Source organism: Asterias amurensis, chromosome 1 (assembly GCF_032118995.1).
Source record: "Asterias amurensis chromosome 1, ASM3211899v1".
Classification (NCBI taxonomy): Eukaryota; Metazoa; Echinodermata; class Asteroidea; order Forcipulatida; family Asteriidae; genus Asterias; species Asterias amurensis.
Genome location: NC_092648.1, coordinates 10,713,921 through 10,732,557, shown reverse-complemented (window position 1 = coordinate 10,732,557; position 18,637 = coordinate 10,713,921). Strand labels below are relative to the sequence as shown.

The 18,637-nt window shown below is 42.6% G+C and overlaps 1 protein-coding gene across 1 annotated transcript in view; it reads right to left on the bottom strand.

Annotated features, from left to right (window-relative positions):
* Nucleotides 1-15,687: 15,687 nt before the first annotated feature.
* Nucleotides 15,688-18,637, bottom strand: part of LOC139945327 (low-density lipoprotein receptor-related protein 2-like) — a 45,269-nt gene continuing 42,319 nt past the window's right edge. Inside the window, exon 12 of the mRNA XM_071942682.1 lies at nt 15,688-18,215. Coding sequence (XP_071798783.1) covers nt 17,993-18,215 — 223 coding nt within the window. The 3' untranslated portion in view covers nt 15,688-17,992. The remainder of the gene's footprint in view (nt 18,216-18,637) is intronic.

Below are 18,637 nucleotides of genomic sequence, written 5' to 3'. Positions count from 1 at the left end.
TTGCGTATAGATAATGAACTTTTCTATAAGAAAGTTGAGAAGAATTAACGACATACAGAAAATCGAAATTACCGTATGTATTTATTGCATTGGCTCAATAATATACAAAACACTTGGATATCGAGATGAAAATGATAATATCCTTTATGATTAAAGTTTTTAAATATTCCATAAAACCTGCCACTTCAAAGAATTTATGTAAGTTGCAGTAGCCTCATTTCTGCCGACATATTTGTTTTTTTTGCAGAATTTAGATGCGTTTCTCTAGACAAATTTGGATAGATTAAGAACGAAAATCAAACAAAAACATTCCGAATAATGTACACAATTGCTATAAATTACAATTAAAAAACAAATTCAGGTACATATAATTTGTATCAGGTTAAAGTTTTGAACAAAAAAAAATACTTTTACAATAACGAATCAGAATATCAAACTAAAATAAAAAAAAAATAAAAAATTGGATGCAGCATATGATAAATTATGGAAAAGTCCAATACACGTTCGCTAAAACGTTTGCTTCTACTTCAAAATTATTAACTAATGTTAAAATTTAGTAATGGTAATCCGTGTAATGCAGTAAATATAACAACAACAACAACAACAACAACAACAACAACAACAACAACAACAACAACAACAACAACAACAACAACAACAACAACAACAACAACAACAGCAACAGCAACAGCAACAGCAACAGCAACAGCAACAGCAACAGCAACAGCAACAGCAGCAGCAGCAGCAACAGCAACAGCAACAGCAACAGCAACAGCAGCAGCAGCAGCAGCAGCAGCAGCAGCAGCAGCAGCAGCAGCAGCAGCAGCAGCAGCAGCAGCAGCAGCAGCAGCAGCAGCAGCAGCAGCAGCAGCAGCAGCAGCAGCAGCAGCAGCAGCAGCAGCAGCAGCAGCAGCAGCAGCAGCAGCAGCAGCAGCAGCAGCAGCAGCAGCAGCAGCAGCAGCAGCAGCAGCAGCAGCAGCAGCAGCAGCAGCAGCAGCAGCAGCAGCAGCAGCAGCAGCAGCAGCAGCAGCAGCAGCAGCAGCAGCAGCAGCAGCAGCAGCAGCAGCAGCAGCAGCAGCAGCAGCAGCAGCAGCAGCAGCAGCAGCAGCAGCAGCAGCAGCAGCAGCAGCAGCAGCAGCAGCAGCAGCAGCAGCAGCAGCAGCAGCAGCAGCAGCAGCAGCAGCAGCAGCAGCAGCAGCAGCAGCAGCAGCAGCAGCAGCAGCAGCAGCAGCAGCAGCAGCAGCAGCAGCAGCAGCAGCAGCAGCAGCAGCAGCAGCAGCAGCAGCAGCAGCAGCAGCAGCAGCAGCAGCAGCAGCAGCAGCAGCAGCAGCAGCAGCAGCAGCAGCAGCAGCAGCAGCAGCAGCAGCAGCAGCAGCAGCAGCAGCAGCAGCAGCAGCAGCAGCAGCAGCAGCAGCAGCAGCAGCAGCAGCAGCAGCAGCAGCAGCAGCAGCAGCAGCAGCAGCAGCAGCAGCAGCAGCAGCAGCAGCAGCAGCAGCAGCAGCAGCAGCAGCAGCAGCAGCAGCAGCAGCAGCAGCAGCAGCAGCAGCAGCAGCAGCAGCAGCAGCAGCAGCAGCAGCAGCAGCAGCAGCAGCAGCAGCAGCAGCAGCAGCAGCAGCAGCAGCAGCAGCAGCAGCAGCAGCAGCAGCAGCAGCAGCAGCAGCAGCAGCAGCAGCAGCAGCAGCAGCAGCAGCAGCAGCAGCAGCAGCAGCAGCAGCAGCAGCAGCAGCAGCAGCAGCAGCAGCAGCAGCAGCAGCAGCAGCAGCAGCAGCAGCAGCAGCAGCAGCAGCAGCAGCAGCAGCAGCAGCAGCAGCAGCAGCAGCAGCAGCAGCAGCAGCAGCAGCAGCAGCAGCAGCAGCAGCAGCAGCAGCAGCAGCAGCAGCAGCAGCAGCAGCAGCAGCAGCAGCAGCAGCAGCAGCAGCAGCAGCAGCAGCAGCAGCAGCAGCAGCAGCAGCAGCAGCAGCAGCAGCAGCAGCAGCAGCAGCAGCAGCAGCAGCAGCAGCAGCAGCAGCAGCAGCAGCAGCAGCAGCAGCAGCAGCAGCAGCAGCAGCAGCAGCAGCAGCAGCAGCAGCAGCAGCAGCAGCAGCAGCAGCAGCAGCAGCAGCAGCAGCAGCAGCAGCAGCAGCAGCAGCAGCAGCAGCAGCAGCAGCAGCAGCAGCAGCAGCAGCAGCAGCAGCAGCAGCAGCAGCAGCAGCAGCAGCAGCAGCAGCAGCAGCAGCAGCAGCAGCAGCAGCAGCAGCAGCAGCAGCAGCAGCAGCAGCAGCAGCAGCAGCAGCAGCAGCAGCAGCAGCAGCAGCAGCAGCAGCAGCAGCAGCAGCAGCAGCAGCAGCAGCAGCAGCAGCAGCAGCAGCAGCAGCAGCAGCAGCAGCAGCAGCAGCAGCAGCAGCAGCAGCAGCAGCAGCAGCAGCAGCAGCAGCAGCAGCAGCAGCAGCAGCAGCAGCAGCAGCAGCAGCAGCAGCAGCAGCAGCAGCAGCAGCAGCAGCAGCAGCAGCAGCAGCAGCAGCAGCAGCAGCAGCAGCAGCAGCAGCAGCAGCAGCAGCAGCAGCAGCAGCAGCAGCAGCAGCAGCAGCAGCAGCAGCAGCAGCAGCAGCAGCAGCAGCAGCAGCAGCAGCAGCAGCAGCAGCAGCAGCAGCAGCAGCAGCAGCAGCAGCAGCAGCAGCAGCAGCAGCAGCAGCAGCAGCAGCAGCAGCAGCAGCAGCAGCAGCAGCAGCAGCAGCAGCAGCAGCAGCAGCAGCAGCAGCAGCAGCAGCAGCAGCAGCAGCAGCAGCAGCAGCAGCAGCAGCAGCAGCAGCAGCAGCAGCAGCAGCAGCAGCAGCAGCAGCAGCAGCAGCAGCAGCAGCAGCAGCAGCAGCAGCAGCAGCAGCAGCAGCAGCAGCAGCAGCAGCAGCAGCAGCAGCAGCAGCAGCAGCAGCAGCAGCAGCAGCAGCAGCAGCAGCAGCAGCAGCAGCAGCAGCAGCAGCAGCAGCAGCAGCAGCAGCAGCAGCAGCAGCAGCAGCAGCAGCAGCAGCAGCAGCAGCAGCAGCAGCAGCAGCAGCAGCAGCAGCAGCAGCAGCAGCAGCAGCAGCAGCAGCAGCAGCAGCAGCAGCAGCAGCAGCAGCAGCAGCAGCAGCAGCAGCAGCAGCAGCAGCAGCAGCAGCAGCAGCAGCAGCAGCAGCAGCAGCAGCAGCAGCAGCAGCAGCAGCAGCAGCAGCAGCAGCAGCAGCAGCAGCAGCAGCAGCAGCAGCAGCAGCAGCAGCAGCAGCAGCAGCAGCAGCAGCAGCAGCAGCAGCAGCAGCAGCAGCAGCAGCAGCAGCAGCAGCAGCAGCAGCAGCAGCAGCAGCAGCAGCAGCAGCAGCAGCAGCAGCAGCAGCAGCAGCAGCAGCAGCAGCAGCAGCAGCAGCAGCAGCAGCAGCAGCAGCAGCAGCAGCAGCAGCAGCAGCAGCAGCAGCAGCAGCAGCAGCAGCAACAGCAACAGCAACAGCAACAGCAACAGCAACAGCAACAGCAACAGCAACAGCAACAGCAACAGCAACAGCAACAGCAACAGCAACAGCAACAGCAACAGCAACAGCAACAGCAACAGCAACAGCAACAGCAACAGCAACAACAACAACAACAACAACAACAACAACAACAACAACAACAACAACAACAACAACAACAACAACAACAACAACAACAACAACAACAACAACAACAACAACAACAACAACAACAACAACAACAACAACAACAACAACAACAACAACAACAATAATAATATAAGAATTGTAATGCGCACGTATCCACCCTGCTGGGTGTTCAAAGCCTGTAATATTCAGTGCGTATTTATGTTCAGTGTAATGTTATTAAAGTAGCCGTGTAGTGAACTAAACATATATTAATTTATTCAGTTATAATATAGTAACTTTTTCTGTGTAATGTATTGTAAACCTTATTTCACAAACCGATTAATCGCGGTCAATCGCGATTCGATGGGCTAATAGCTCTACTGGCAGTTTTACTTATTAACAGTTTAAATTATATTTCATCGGCAAAATAAAAGTAGACCTGATAGATAGAAAAAAGTTCCGCTTAAGGCAGAAACCTTACATTGATTCGTACAATTAAAATCGTTTAAGACACTGAACGCCTTTGGTTATTGCCAAAGACCAATTCTCACCAATGCACCAAATAACAAACCTGTTAAAATTTGAAATCAATTGGTCGTCGAAGTTGCCAAGGTAATATAAATAAGGACAGAAAAACACCCTCTTGTTTTTTTCCCCATTGATATCAATGTTACCAAACTGAGGCTGAAAGACCAAAATAGTCTGGTTCCCTATTGCAAAATGATTACAGCATCCTAAATTCTCCTATTTGTAATTTTCTATCACTAAAAATTAGACTCCCGTCTAATTTCCAGGTGAGACTTTTGATGTCAAGAGGTGGCAGCAGACATGAATACCTTGCAAATCCATTGTTAATTCGATAGACGGTGCAGCCATCTTGTTTTTTTCCCCATTGATATCAATGTTACCAAACTGAGGCTGAAAGACCAAAATAGTCTGGTTCCCTATTGCAAAATGATTATTAGCAGTCATTATCGTTATTCGATACGAGGAACATGACCAAGATGAAGGCAGCATGATAGAGGTCGATTGTGCGCCTGCTCGGGACTTAAGTATGAAATTTACAATAGAGATCAGTGAATTGTACTTGCTCGCTCTGCTGCCACCTAGCGTCCCAAACTCTTATTTGTCATTTTATATCACTAAACAAAGGATCTACCTCAACACTCTCAATATTGCCAGCCACTTGCCTTTATCCTCGAATACACACTCGAAGTCATCACCCGACCATGAACCATCATTTCCGCACGTTCGCCGTTTGGTATGGTCATCGGTTCCCTTGACGACGTAGCCATTTTCACAAACAAACAGCACATTATCCCTGGATTGAAGAATGACTGACTGCCGGACAGTGTCACATGATTTGATGGCGGTGGCCATAAACATCCAGGCTTTGCTGTTGAAAAATTTACCAGATTTGTCTCAAGTTATAAACCACAAGTGAATCTGACTTTGTAATGTTTAAAGGCAGTGGACACTATTGGTAAATACTCATAATAATTGAATAACATACAAACTTATCTGTATGGTAACGAGCATTCTGTTGAAAGTATAAAACATTGTGAGAAACGGCAACCTCTGAAGTAACAAAGTTTCTTCCTTGAAAAATAAAACAGGATTACCAACCAAATTTCTATTTCTTGCATATTGCTTATTACTGGCATGGTGTTCAGCTACTGTTTGCTTATCCTGAAAAACATGTAGTAGGGTCATATCTTTGGATTCCGTGACCATTTTTTGGCTACCTTTTTTTCTCGATGGATTTGGCTTCAGGAACCATTTAAAACGAAAACTAGCTCCTATGAACCTCTGAAATGTGATAGGAACTTTTTTTATTGCGCAATATTCAAAATGGCCGCCGACGCCATCTTGAAAAACATAAACTGTAATAGCTCTGGCACCAGATGACCTAGATGGACAAAGGAGATGTCCTTTTCCACTATATCTGACATGACAAATACACTGGAGTGGTAATTGTAAGGTTTGGGTGCCATCTTGACCTCTTAATCCAATATGGCCGCCGGACGCCATCTTGAAAACCATAATTTTTATTAGTTCTGGCACCTGATGACCTACACGGACAAAAGATATGTCATTTTCCACTAAATTTGGCATTACAAGTCTACTGGAACTGTGTATGGTTGTGTAGTTTCCCATTGACTTGTGTATGGTTGTGTAGTTTCCCATTGACTTGTGTATGGTTGTGTAGTTTCCCATTGACTTGTGTATGGTTGTGTAGTTTCCCATTGACTTGTGTATGGTTGTGTAGTTTCCCATTGACTTGTGTATGGTTGTGTAGTTTCCCATTGACTTGTGTATGGTTGTGTCCATTGACTTGTGTATGGTTGTGTAGTTTCCCATTGACTTGTGTATGGTTGTGTAGTTTCCCATTGACTTGTGTATGGTTGTGTAGTTTCCCATTGACTTGTGTATGGTTGTGTAGTTTCCCATTGACTTGTGTATGGTTGTGTAGTTTCCCATTGACTTGTGTATGGTTGTGTAGTTTCCCATTGACTTGTGTATGGTTGTGTAGTTTCCCATTGACTTGTGTATGGTTGTGTAGTTTCCCATTGACTTGTGTATGGTTGTGTAGTTTCCCATTGACCTGTGTATGGTTGTGTAGTTTCCCATTGACCTGTGTATGGTTGTGTAGTTTCCCATTGACTTGTGTATGGTTGTGTAGTTTCCCATTGACTTGTGTATGGTTGTGTAGTTTCCCATTGACTTGTGTATGGTTGTGTAGTTTCCCATTGACTTGTGTATGGTTGTGTAGTTTCCCATTGAATTGTGTATGGTTGTGTAGTTTCCCATTGACTTGTGTATGGTTGTGTAGTTTCCCATTGACTTGTGTATGGTTGTGTAGTTTCCCATTGACTTGTGTATGGTTGTGTAGTTTCCCATTGACTTGTGTATGGTTGTGTAGTTTCCCATTGACTTGTGTATGGTTGTGTAGTTTCCCGTTGACTTGTGTATGGTTGTGTAGTTTCCCGTTGACTTGTGTATGGTTGTGTAGTTTCCCATTGACTTGTGTATGGTTGTGTAGTTTCCCGTTGACCTGTGTATGGTTGTGTAGTTTCCCATTGACTTGTGTATGGTTGTGTAGTTTCCCGTTGACTTGTGTATGGTTGTGTAGTTTCCCATTGACTTGTGTATGGTTGTGTAGTTTCCCATTGACTTGTGTATGGTTGTGTAGTTTCCCGTTGACTTGTGTATGGTTGTGTAGTTTCCCATTGACTTGTGTATGGTTGTGTAGTTTCCCATTGACTTGTGTATGGTTGTGTAGTTTCCCATTGACTTGTGTATGGTTGTGTAGTTTCCCATTGACTTTAGCAATAATTGTTGGTGACCATCCTGTAAACTTTCCACAAAATCATACCTTTCACATGACCTTTCCACATCAATATGTCACTCATCTACGCTATATTCAAGAGGTTTAAAGGGATCTGGCATCTTAGATGTTTTGGTTCCAGTGGGTGTCATTGCAGATGGTTCTTTTTTCGGCCCTTCGTGGGAAAAGAGCGGGTTCGATGCCTGTATAACTCTACTACGAGACTGTTCTGTCATGCCAGGACAAAAACACATGACTTGAAGCGTATTTGCTATTGAGGCTTTACTTGCCAAGCTCCGACTTTCAATTAGTGCTCAAGAACTTTCAGATTCACATGATGAACTTAAGCACAATGCTGATCTGATTGACCTACATGATTGTAGTTGACACTCTCTTCAAGGACTTTGAGGGTTCCCAACAAGCAGAATACTGGATTTCCTTCATGGAAATGGTGGAGATTCTGACTCAAAATATCCATGCCATCAGAACGAGCAACTGGACAGAGTTCAGGTCTAACTCAACCTCATGCTTCCATGGATGTGAATCTATGACAATGACACGTATAGTCGGCATCTTCCCGATTTCACGGCAGTACTTGATACTGAAGACCAGGCTGCATTCAAGGAATATGGTATGTTGCGCACTCAATGATTGGAAAACCATATTCATGTGTCGTCCTTGACATTTGGATAGAGCCAACAATGAATAAGGGCTCTAAGCTGAAATCTGGATGACTGGCAATTCCAAACAATGAAAAGCAACTCCTTTCAGACACTCGAAATACTAAGCATCAGAACTTTTCAACTCAAGAATTGCAGTAAGGATGGAGGAAATGGAGTGTAAAGCTTTGGCCTCTGTTCTCTGGCTGGTCGAAACGGGTGGTGCCCAATCTTGAAGACATCCTGCAGCATCGTGTTGTGCCTTGCAATCTTCAACGTCAATGGAACCATGCGTAAGACACAGAAAAGCAAGCTCCCGCAAAAGTCTTACTTCGACTGCCATTCCAGAGCCTGATGTATACACATAGATCATCGATATGGGCCTCATATGGCGCTTGGCCATTCCTACCACTGAAGACAAACTGCCAATCAGCAATGTTTTCATGAAATCAGAAGATTTCCATGCTCTCTTGAGCACACCTGAGAACAAGGCAAGATCCGCCTTCAAGTTTTCCTCCAAGAAGCTTTCCTAAAAACAGCAGAGTCAACCAGTATTGAGATCATCTACTAGTAGTAGGCAGAACTGCTAAGAATCTCGCAGGCAGTCTGATGCCAGAGCTTAATATTGTGCCCATGCAGAGGCAGACACTGCCATATTCACCATCTACATTGTGCTTTGTTCTGATGGCTACTCGGAAGCAGTCATTTTTGATACTGAGAACACTGACAACTTTGTACAGGTGGCATATGTTTCTCAGAATACATCAGGGCTCATGTGTGTGTATAACGCAAACATCAGCTAATCGGTGCCCGGTGTTAGTGAGATGTGGCAATGGCCACTTCCATCATACCACTTTATGTTCTTTGGGTGTGACGATAACTCTGGTTTCTATGGATCAATTGGGTTGAAAAGTCCAAAGAGGCACAAGACCTGCTAGATAAAACAGCTCCCTATGACACAAAAGATTATCAGCAATTTGGAGCAATTTGTCAATTTTGGCGATTGTAAAAGCAAGACCCTGGGAGAAGTCCGAGCTGCCAAGTGAAGAGTGCAGGAAAAAGAGCACTATTTGGCTTGTGCCTGACTTGGACAGTCTCTGTCCACACTTGGAGCGTGCATACTAACTAAGTTAAGAAGTCACCCCCTCACCAATAGGCCATGGGTTGCATCTTGCAAATGGCTTGTGTCTGCCAATCCTCTATACTAAGCCCCCATTCCCTGATCCATGTCCCTACCAACAAACCCGCAGACACATGACAACAGTGATAGCGGCAGCGTAAGTGAAAAGTGAGATAGGTTGTGATAGTGAAGCTGCTATGATGTGAATCTTGGATTTAAAGGTAAGGATGGTTCCAGAACTATAAAAAACATTTTAAAATTAATTTGTAATGCCAGAAATAGTGGGAAATGACACACTATTTGTTCTTATAGCTCTTCTTGTGCCACAGCTTTCACATTTCAAATTTTCAAGATGGCGTTCGGCGGCCATATTGGATTTCGAGGTCCAGATGGTCTCTTATAATTACCACTCCAGTGTATTTGGCATGCCAGATATAGTGGAAAAGGATATCTCCTTTGTCCATCTTGGTCATCTGGTGCAAGAGCCAATGAAAGTTAGTTTTTTCAAGATTGCTTCCGGCGGCCATATTGGATTTAGAGGTCAAGATGGTCCCCAAACCTTACAATAACCCTTCCAGTGTATTTGTCATGCCAGATATAGTGGAAAAGGACATCTCCTTTGTCCGTCTAGGTCATCTGGTGCCTTAGCTATTGCAATTTATGTTTTTCAAGATGGCGTCCGGCGGCCATATTGGATTTGGAGGTCAAGATGGTCCCCAAGCCTTACAATAACCACTCCAGTGGATTTGCCATGCCAGATATAGTGGAGAAGGACATCTCCTTTGTCCATCTAGGTCATCTGGTGCCAGAGCTATTACAATTTATGTTTTTCAAGATGGCGTCGGCGGCCATATTGGATTAAGAGGTCAAGATGGCCCCCAAACCTTACAATTACCACTCCAGTGTATTTGTCATGTCAGATATAGTGGAAAAGGACATCTCCTTTGTCCATCTAGGTCATCTGGTGCCAGAGCTAGTACAATTTATGTTTTTCAAGATGGCGTCGGCGGCCATTTTGAATATTGCGCAATAAAAAAAGTTCCTATCACATTTCAGAGGTTCATAGGAGCTAATTTTCCTTTTAAATGGTTCATGAAGTCAAATCCATCGAGAAAAAAAGGTAGCAAAAAAATGGTCACGGAATCCAAAGATATGAACCTACTAATGTGTAAATTTGTTTGGTAATCCTGTTTTTATCAAGGAAACAATTTCATGCTAAGAATTTTTTTTTGTTCTAAGCAGCTCTAGGAAACTGGGCCCTTGTCCGGGCTCGAGCCTGGGTCCACAGAGGTGAAAGGAATGGGTATAAACCACCAAACCAACCTGACTGCCCTAGAGGCACTCGGCACTATTGGTAATTACTCAAAATAATTGTTGGCATAAAAACTTACTTGGTAAAAGCAAAGGCTAGTAAACAACATTGTGAGCAACGGCTCCATCTGAAGTAACGTAGTTTTCGGGATTTTATATTTTAAAATATTCGAATTTAGTTTTGACCTCAGAATTAGATTTTAAGGTTCCGAAAGCAAGCATCTGAAAGCACACAACTTCGTGTGACAATGATGGTTTTTCTTTAAAGCCAGTGGACACTATTGGTTATTGTCAAAGACCAGTCTTCTCACTTGCTGTATGTCAACATATGCATAAAATAACAAACCTGTGAAAATATGAGCTCAATCGGTCATCAAATTGGCGAGATAATAATAAAGAAAAACCACCTTTTTTTCACGAAGTTATGTGCATTAAGATGCTTGATTTCGTGGCCTCAAATTCTAAACCTGAGGTCTCGAAATCAAATTCGTGGAAAATTACTTCTTTCTCGAAAACTACGTCTTTTCAGAGGGAGCCAATTCTCACACCATATTATACTATAAACCTCTCCCCATTACTCGTTACTAAATAAGGTCTTATGCTAATAATTATTTTGACTAATTACCAATAGTGTCCACTGCCTTTAATTATTATCTCGCAAATTCGATGACCAATTGAGTGTTATTTTGTTGAGATACACCAAGGGAGACGACTGGTCTTTGACAACTCCCAACAGTGTCCAGTGTGTTAAGCAATCGGGTGTAGTTGCTATTTGTCTACACTTTTTTTCAGATTAGGGTTTACCTTCAGACTTGGAGCTAGTGTGAGGTTTGTAAATAAACTAGAACAGCGGAGCCTGCCATGGCGACCTGCCGATCGCCAGATAGAACCAATGACTGACAGAAAAAAAAACACACAATCATTTGACCAACTTATGGTCAAAGGGGTGGAGACATATCGAAAAGTATAAAGTAATGATCATTCAATGTTTTCATTGTTTTAGCTCATTCAACTGGAACCAGTGTTAAACCCCCTGATTAGTTTGATGAGAATATCGACTTACCAAGTTCGCAAAGGGGTCCTTCGTAACCCGGAGCACAATGGCAATTGATGCCGCCCGTCCGGGGATAACATGTACCTCCATTCATACATGGAGAACTCTCACAGGAATCTGGAAAGGATAAAATTATTAAAGTAAACAATAACCGAGTTTTCAAAACACCCAATATAAACTCTCGATGAAATACGGCAACTCTGAATAGGTCTATACAACACTTTGTAAACCATTTCATGGTGCTTTAGTGGGATAGGTCTCATTTGTAGTATTTACTTCTTTCTTTCTTTATTTATCCATATTAAAAACACGAGGCTGCTACAAGAGAGTGGGTGATATAACCACGTTAACACAGACTTACATGAATTGTTTTTGGTTTTTACACATACCAATTAAAAAGAGTAGCAGTTGCAACAAAGTAGGCCTACATGTAGTATCACATATACAACCAAAAACTTCACAGTGTTTAAATGGGTCTCACACTTCAAAAACATAGCTCCCATACCATGCATGACAAAGTACTGAGCACTTTTATACGACCCAAGGGGTATGTGATAAAAGCATAAGAACCTAGAAATATTAATACGGCGATTGCAGAGTTTGAGTTCTACTTATACCTCTCAGGATGCATTCTGCTTGGTTTGCATTCCACACGTTGTTGGATAGACAAGTCCACACTGCCGGAACTCATAGCCGTCGGGGCAGCCGAGGGTGACCCCTTGATCATGAACATAAACATGCATGTACGGAGTCTTGGTGACAATAGCAGAAACTTCATCTGGAAGTTCGCATCCATCCACTGCAAAAAAAAAAAAAAAAAAAAAAAAATTATAGACCTACACAGTATGTGTATACTAAGTACTTCCCGAGTTCTGTGAAAAATAAAATCACAGGCATATTACTCGGCTGGGATTCAGGCTCACGACCTTTGCAATTCATACTCGGTATTTTCATGAGCACTGTGAAAAAAATCGCTACCATATTACCCGAGTGGGATTCGAACCCACGACCTTGGCAGTTCTAGATCAAATTCTAGAACAAGTAATGAATAAAGTTATACAAACTACATGAATAGACAAAGTACAAATGAATGGAGGTTGCAACCAGAGGAGGTACAAAACCATCCTGTATTGGAGCACCCAAACTGCTCTAGAATGATATTAACTGTTTCAACAAATGACAAGTTTAGCGTGAAAGTAAGTTAAAGTAACTTTAACATTTTTGAAGAAAGAGATAAAAACTTATGTTTAAAGACAGTGGACACTATTGGTAATTGTCAAAGACTAGTCTTCACAGTTGGTGTATCTCGTCATATGCATAACATAACCAACCTGTGAAAATTTGAGCTCAGTCGAATTTGCGAGATAATCATAGAAGAAAAAACACCTTTGTCACACGAAGTTGTGTGCTTTCTGATGCTGGATTTCGAGACCTCAAAGTCTATACTTGAGGTCTCGAAATCAAATTCGTGGAAAATTACTTCTTTCTCAAAAACTATGTCACTTCAGAGAGAGCTGTTTCTCACAATGTTTTATACCATCCATCTCTCCCCATTACTCGTAATCAAGAAAGGTTTTATGCTGATAGATAGTTTGAGTTATTACCAATAGTGTCCACTGCCTTGAATAATAATTGAAATATGTACTTCAGATATTGAACACACTAAGGTGCTATGGCGCATTCTGCAGCCACCGCCCATCGGGGTGACACAAATGTCACGACACTCGAACCCACGCCTAGCTGACCAGAAGCACCAAAGCATAAATCCAGTGCTCTTAACATGACCCAATTTATAAAGCTGCTAAGAACAAAAAATTGCTTAGCATGAAATTGTTGCCTCGATAAAAACAGGATTACCAACCAAATTCCCACGTGGTTTTCTGGATGAGCAAACAACAGCTGATTACCAGTAAAAAACAATATGCAGCAAATGGAAATTTGGTTGGTAATTCTGTTTTTATCGAGGAACAATTTCATGCTAGCAAATTTTTGTGCTTAGCAGCTCTTTGAAATTGGGCCCAGATCAGCCAGTAAATACCGTTCTGCAAATACATTATAACGATTGTGTATAATAATATATCTTACCAATCTGGCAGAGGTGTCCTTTGTAACCAGTAACACATTGACAACCCGTGGTAATACATTTAGCACCATTCATACAGGGAGAGCTGTCACAAAACCCTGGAAATGGATAACAGTTAGATTTAATTACACTTGTCATTTGCGTCATTTGAATAAGGGAATAAAAGAGTAAGCGACGAGTTCTTAAACGGCCGTTTAAAACCGGCAGGGTCGTGACCGTGTGATAAAGGCCCGAGCCGAAGGCGAGGGCCTTTACCGCACGGCCACGACCCTGCAAGGTTTTAAACGGCCGTTTAAGAACGAGTCACTACTCTTTTATTCCCGTTCATAAATGCCCTTATGTTAAAAAGCGAAATAATCTCACAACATAGACAATAAAGTTTACATTGTTGCAACTGATACAGCACTAATTTTGTGCTTAGAAAGGAATCTTGCTAAGCGGTATTTTTTGCTAAATGGCTTTATGACATTTGGCCCTGGACTAAGTCATATCAAACGTGTAAGATTATATCATACTTGTCACTTCTCGCATTCGATAGTTAACTATAACTTGCCAACAATACCGGTACCAAAAAAGCAAAACGTATGTAAAACAATAGTTTAATTAGTGTGAGAGAGAACAATATAGTGCGCCTCCAAGAGTATTACCATAGAGAGGAAAGTTTTCAAGAGTGTTTTACGAATAAGTCGCCACCATCCGAACATTCGCCTTAAAGCAATCGCACAACATCGGTAAATAGTATTACCCAAAGACCCACACTTCGTGTATCACAACTTATATATAAAATAACAAACCTGTGGAAATTTAGGCTCAATCGGTTATCGGAGTCGGGAGCAAATAACGGGAAAACCCACCCTTGTTTCCGCCCGTTTCGCCGTGTCATGAAATGTGTTTAAAATAAATCAGTTATTTTCGATATCGAGAATTGATTGTTTTAATGTTTTCTCAAAAAGTAAAGCATTTAATGGAATGATATTTCACGGGAAGTCATTCACCATTACCTGCTGTAAACCATGTAAGTTATTTGTAAATCTGTGAACTTTTAATTTGTGTTCTGTTCAGAAAGTGTCCAATGGCTTTAAAGCCTACAAGGATATGATTTAATTTAAATACAAAGTTCGAAACGTACCTGCATCAACCCATCTGACACGCGTGGCAAAAAGGCACACCAGGATCCAAATCGTTGAAAGTTCCATGATGAGTTCACCTGAGGCAAAATAAGTTAATTATGTTGTCTAAAGCAATTAAACACTCACTTGTCAGCTGTAAGACCGTTACATTTTAACACAGATGCAGCTCAAATGATTTCAGAAGACCAAAGGGGTATTACCCATCTGCACTTTACATTATGTTGCAATAGGCTACATAGCGCTGGCACAGTTCAAAAACGAGCCCCCTCCATTTTGAGTTTTCAAGGGCAACATGACATAGATTTGAGACTTTCGAACGGTCACCAAACGTCGTGCATTGGTGTTTGTACATGACGTGCTGCGTCAGTTGTACTAAACGGTTACTTACTCATTAGTCAAACTTACCATGACAACAAGTTTGCATAATTATCACTTCTAAAGGTGGACAATGTCTACCTTCATATGAACTTGGCAAACAGTGTTCAAAACAATGGTTAAAAAGAGTTACATTTGAATTGCGATTCACTCCAAACATTACGGGGTTAAATTTTCACTCTTCGAGAAAACGGTAAGGAAATAATGTACATGTCAGATAAGAACAGTTTTAAACGAACTTATAATCCCCTTCACGCTCTTTCGCTTTGCTTATACGCCTGAAAAAAAAAAAAAAAAAAATTATTCATTTGGACGACATATTAATTACACTGATTCGGTTAGTCTTAAAGACAGTGGACACTAATGGTAATTGTCAACGACCAGTCTTCTCACTTGCTGTATCTCAACATTTATGCATAAAATAACAAACCTGTGAAAATTTCAGCTCAATCGGTCATCGAAGTTGCGAGATAATAATGAAAGGAAAAAACACCCTTTTCACACGAAGTTGTGTGCTTTCTAATGCTTGATTTCGAGATCTCAAGTTCTAAATCCGAGGTCTCGAAATCAAATTCGTGGAAAATTACTTCTTTCTCGAAAACTACGTTACTTCAGAGGGAGCTGTTTCTCACAATGTGTTATACTATCAACCTCTCCCCATTACTCGTTACCAAGTAAAGTTTTATGCTAAACATTATTTTGAGTAATTACCAACAGTGTCCACTACCTTGAATTATTCAAAGCATGTGTAGCGGCCTTGACCTGAGCTAATAGTCCTTGTATGTACATCAAAGATGTTCCGAGCTTAATATCGAAAAGTCAACAAACAGCGCCCTCTTGGTAGGTATGATAAGCAAGTAGCCGCAGGCCATAACCAAAGTTGGAAAAGAAAACCAGTGTCTTGGTAATAATTTACAAAGCATGTTATATGGACAATGGTAATCTTATTAAGCCTTCATATTTATACCAAAGTTAAATTACAATTAAAACAGTGAAAAAAAAGTAAGAAAAAAAAAAAAACACGCTGTATAAACCTATACTTACCAAACTGTTCAGTGTTGTGTAACTAACGGGTAACTTTACTACAGTAGGTTTGAAAAGAATTAACGAGACACAGCAAATCGCAAGTCCCATATTTATTTAATGCATCGGATCTATAATTATTAACAGAATTCGGTCACTAAAAGTCACCTGGAAGTGGTATTTAAAAAAAAAAAAGCTTTTGTCACTAATATACGAGTAGGCCCGACCCGAGAGGGCGCTGTTCGTGACGTCAATCGAGGCAGACTTTGCCTGCAATGCGTAGAGTAAACACACTTGCAAAGTACATGTACGGTCCAAGTCGTGAGCTTGTACGTTTAAAAAAAAAAAATGCCGACCAGGTGTATTGCTGCTGAATGCAGAAAAACACTTTTTTGAAATGTACAAACTCACGACCTGGACCGTACATGTACTTTGCACGAGTGTTTACTCTACGCATTGCAAGCAAAGTCTGCCTCGATTGACATCACAAAAGGGGTAGTCGGATTCAGCCCACAAACAACTTTATACATATTTTTAAACATATAAATCGTGACAAACAATTACTAAAAAAATGTGTTATTGTTCATAAGCTTATACTCTTATGTTTGAAAGAAAAACAGTTCTATTTCCAAGTGACTTTAATAATCGAGATGAAAATGATTATATCCTTATGATTAAAGTTACGAAATATTCCATAAAACCTGCTACTTTATGGAAAGTGAAGTGTGAAAGTTGCATATCCTCATTTCTGCCCACATGTTTGTTTACTTTTCAGAATTTTATAAGCGTTTCTCTAGACGAATTTTTGACAGATTAAGAACAAAAATCCAACAAAAACATTCCGAACAATGTACACAATTGACACAAATTACAATTTAAAGAAAACTATTGCAGGTGCATATAATTTGTATCAGGTTATATTTTTGAATACAAAAAAATAAAAGCTCACAGCTACGCATCAGAACTTAAAATTAAAAGCAAACGCACTGCAGACAAAGATTAAAAATGCAAAGTCCAATACACGCTTGCTAAATAATTGTATGCAGATACTTCCAAGTTAACTAATGTTAAAAATTAAGAAACGTTATTCCGTGTATTGCTGTAATGTTATTCTGTGTAATGTAGTATCATAACTATTCAGTGTAATGTAATACAGTTTTTCCGTGTAATGTATTGTAAACCAGATTTCACAAACCGATTCGATGAACTAACAGCTCTACTGGCTGTTTTTGGTAAGGGAATACAAGGGTAGTGACGAGTAAACGGTCACGGCCCTGTAAAGTTTTATACGGCAGTTTAAAGGCAGTGGACACTGTTGGTAATTACTAAAAATAATTATTAGCATACAATTTTTCTTGGTAACGAGTAATGGGGAGAGGTTGATAGTATAAAACATTTTGAGAAAAGGGCTCCCTCTGAAGTAATGTATTTTTCTAGAAAGAAGTAATTTTCCACGAATTGATTTCGATACATCAGCTTTAGAATTTGAGGTCTCGAAATCAAGCATCTGAAAGTACACAACTTCGTGTGACAATGTTATTTTTTCTTTCATTATTATGTCGCAACTTCGACGACCAATTGAGCTCAAATTTTCACAGGTTTGTTATTTTATGCATATGTTGAGATACACCAAATGAGAAGACTATTTTTTGACAATTACCAATAGTGTCCAGTGTCTTTAAAAACGAGTCACTACTCTTTTATTTCCATACATAAATGCCTTTTTGGTTAAAATGCATAATAAAGTATGAAACTCTGTAAAACTTATCCGTTTTCCGACGTCCTTGAACTCTGTACGTTCGTTGCATTTTTATGACCGAGACAGCTTTCGGATATGCATTCGTGCGCGTAGAAGTATGTATCTAAACGTATCCGAAAAACAACCGGCTATAAACAGCTCCAGCTAGTCATTATCAACCGTTTAAACACCCCCACGTGACGCGCTCTCCATCAACATGAATAGCGAAACTTTCTGAGGTATTTATGAATTAAATTTAAACTTTATTTCATCGGAATATAAACAACGTTTGAGCAACAAAAAATCCGTTTAAGGCAGAAAAGTGGAATTAAGTAGTAAGCCTACATTATAAAAACGTCTGAGTTAGAATTGATACCCATTTATCGGTCAATGTTACTCGGAGTCCATGTAACTTAAGAATGACCTATAAGTTCCCACTATTCACCGCTTTCCGGGGGTCAGCCTTGCCCGGAAATGGGTCAGTTTTTATGGGTCAGTGGAACTCAGAATCGGGGTCAGAATGACCAATTTTGACAACTCATCCAGTCAACCTTTCAAAAGACTGGTCCCTTTTCTGACACTGGTTACATTTTCTCCTCTCTAATCTGGCTTGCATACACATGCTGTTGACCCGAGGTCAAATCTCTCATGTCAGCATAGACGTGATTTAAAAACTGACCAGCGTCTGTGCTGTACCGTGGTGGGGGCTCTGACTGCTGGTATTGGGGGTTAGTTTGTCCTGCGTTATAGATTGTCTGAATGTCTGGCAGTTGAATCACCCTCTCTTCGGGTCGTCTGGTTCTCTTCCTGTAGAGGAAAAAGAAGAAGAAGAAAGAGAATCAAATAAGTTAGGAATGGTTGTTTAGCTGTTGTTTGAGATGGTGCATGGTGTACCTCCCTATTGTGTCCTCAATGTGAGTTTGGAAAGGTCAACAATTATGTAAGATCTTAGTGTGGGCATTAGTTCTGTACGATTGACTGTTGACCAAGTTCGGGTCCATCTTTGCTCGAACTTCAAAATTCCATATTCGTATGGGCACCTGGTGTCAATAATTTGGGGACAGTGTGGAGCGGCCTTAATAAACAATACGAGAACATTGGGTACGGGTACCTCTGTCAACATCGAGGCAAGGTATACAGATTCGGAGGCAGTCACTGAGTTTTGATTTATGGACACTCAGATACCCTTGGCCGATTAGCTTTTCATGAGAATGATGTACTTATTTATT